We start from the raw sequence: 2,202 nt of genomic DNA on the forward strand, positions 1-2,202 counted from the left end.
ATGTGAGACTTAGAGTTCCGATGTGTCTTTCAAAAGATTTTTTAATAAGTATTTTGGTTTGTTTGGATCTAAATAAGTTTTAATTTCGTACTATTTTTTTTCCATATGCAATGAAATGCTATGAGGCTTGTATTAGACCACTTCGGGGTAGAATACGCAGTGTCGCATCTAGGGGCTAGTCTTGGGTCGTGACATACATGATATCAGACCATAAGATTTTGGAAATGGTTTTTAGGATTGATGTCTCACAAGCCACGTCTAGTAGAGTCTTGTTCATCGGTGTGAGTCGCGACAAATCTATGAGCGAGAAGCTATAGGACGTTAGGGAGTTACACTTCTTTCATTATTCTTGAAGTCGTGTCTTAGAGTTTAGATCTATAAGTGTCATTTTCCTAACTCTTCTTTTGTATTTATAGGATATGAATACAAGGGCTAACTTAAGAAGGATGGTAGAGGAGATTGTGAATGAGGGAGTTCCTCCCCAATGTCTTCAAGGCAACCAAGTTCCTCTAGGCAATAAAGGAAATCAAGTTTCGGTGGATCCCCTGGCTATGACCAATGAGGAAGTTAGGTTGGCTCTTTTGATGATGGCTCAAGCCGTAACTACTCAAGTTCAAGCCATGACAGCTCAAGCTACTAGGGGTGTTGAGGCTAATGTGAACCCCAATGTGAGTACTATGGTTTCTAGGTTGAGAGACTTTGCTTGGATGAATCCTCCGGTATTCCTATGTTCTAAGGTGGGAGAGGATCCCTAAGAGTTTTTGGATGAGGTGTATAAGATAGTCAATGCTATGGGAGTGACTTCTATTGAAAAAGTGGAACTTGCCGCCTATCAATTGAAGTATGTTGCACAAATTTGGTTTACCCAATGGAAGGCCAATAGGCCGGTTGGAGCGGTTCCCATAGAATGGGAGTTGTTTAAAGAAGCATTCCTTGGTAGGTACTTTCCCCGTGAGAAGAGGGAGGTTAAGGTAGAGGAGTTTATCAACCTTAGGGAAGGTAACATGAATGTTCAAGAGGACTCTTTGAAATTTACCCAATTGTCTAAGTATGCTCCGGTGTCTAACCCAATAGATGAGATGAGTCGATTTGTTACGGGTATATCTGACCTAGTTGAGGAAGAGTGCCATACGGCTATGCTCCATGATGATATGAATATTTCTAGACTCATGGTGTATGCTCAATCTATTGAGGAGTCCAAACTTAAAAGGAAGAATAGGGAGTTGAAGAGAAGTAGATCCGATGAGCTAGGTCAACCTAGGTTCAAGAAGAGAGCTTCAAATTAAGATTTTTGAAGCACTCCTAAGGGTAACCAAGAGAGAGATAGTGGACCTCCATATTCTAAACCTACTTGCCATAGTTGTGGAAATAAGCATTTTGGGAAGTGCCTAGCCGGTATTAGTGGGTGTTATGGTTGTGGAAAGAATGATCACCAAGTGAAAGATTGTCCTACTCTTACGGCTAGAGAAAGGGAGGCCAAACAAGCTTCTCTTAAAGGCCCGGATCTAGATGTTCCAAAGTGGAACCGTTTCTATGCTTTTCAAACTAACAAGGACAAATTAGCTTATCCGAATGAAGGCACCGGTAAGTGATAGTTCCTTATGGTTGTGAATGTCTTCTTGAGGTTCCTATGTTGTTTTCATGTTAGCCTTAGTTGGGTTTACTCCTAAGTGGGGGATATTATGTTCAATAGTAAGGTTGTTGAGAGTTTTGATATCCATATATCTTTCCTTCTATTCCTATTCAAGCTTGAGACCAATTGTTTCTTGTAGCTTATTTCATGTTTTTAGAGTCATGTGTGAATATGTGTTTCCATGGTCTCCTTATGATATGCATGTTCTTAATGAGTTTATGTTTGAATGAGAAAATGAGTTTATATGAATTATGTTCCTCTTGCTGATATGCATTTAGTATGAGTTTTCTATATGCTTCATGAGGTTAAATGTTGAACATGCCTAAATGTGTTTTTATAAAGATATTGCATGATGTACTTAATGTTGTTATGATGAGAATGATATGAGTTGGAAAAGGAAATTCCTCTAATGTAATGAGAAATGTGAAGTTTTGATGTATAATGAGTTTGTAGATGAAGTTCCTACTTTCATTAAGCTTTTTGATGTGAATTTGAAGTTTCCTCCTAGTTTTGTGCATTGTTTATGATGTTGCATGCGTAATGGGCTGCTAGTCTTGAGTCATTAACCC

The 2,202-nt window shown here is 38.9% G+C and overlaps 1 protein-coding gene across 1 annotated transcript; it reads left to right on the forward strand.

Annotated features, from left to right (window-relative positions):
• The first annotated feature begins 791 nt into the window (after positions 1–791).
• Positions 792–1,592, forward strand: LOC125833520 (uncharacterized). The gene is made up of 2 exons (XM_049512683.1): positions 792–1,261; positions 1,361–1,592. Exons 1-2 carry the CDS (start codon positions 792–794, stop codon positions 1,590–1,592), a joined length of 702 nt encoding a protein of 233 aa, XP_049368640.1.
• The last annotated feature ends 610 nt before the right edge of the window (positions 1,593–2,202 follow it).

The sequence above is a fragment of the Solanum verrucosum genome, unplaced genomic scaffold (assembly GCF_900185275.1).
Source record: "Solanum verrucosum unplaced genomic scaffold, falcon-dt-bn FXZP01000105.1, whole genome shotgun sequence".
Classification (NCBI taxonomy): Eukaryota; Viridiplantae; Streptophyta; class Magnoliopsida; order Solanales; family Solanaceae; genus Solanum; species Solanum verrucosum.

Coding starts and splice junctions, on each gene's coding strand:
- LOC125833520 (XM_049512683.1), top strand. CDS start 792: ATGGGAGTGACTTCTATTGAAAAAGTGGAACTTGCCGCCTATCAATTG. Junction 1,262..1,360: donor GATGAGCTAGGTCAACCTAG/GTTCAAGAAGAG, acceptor TACTTGCCATAG/TTGTGGAAATAAGCATTTTG.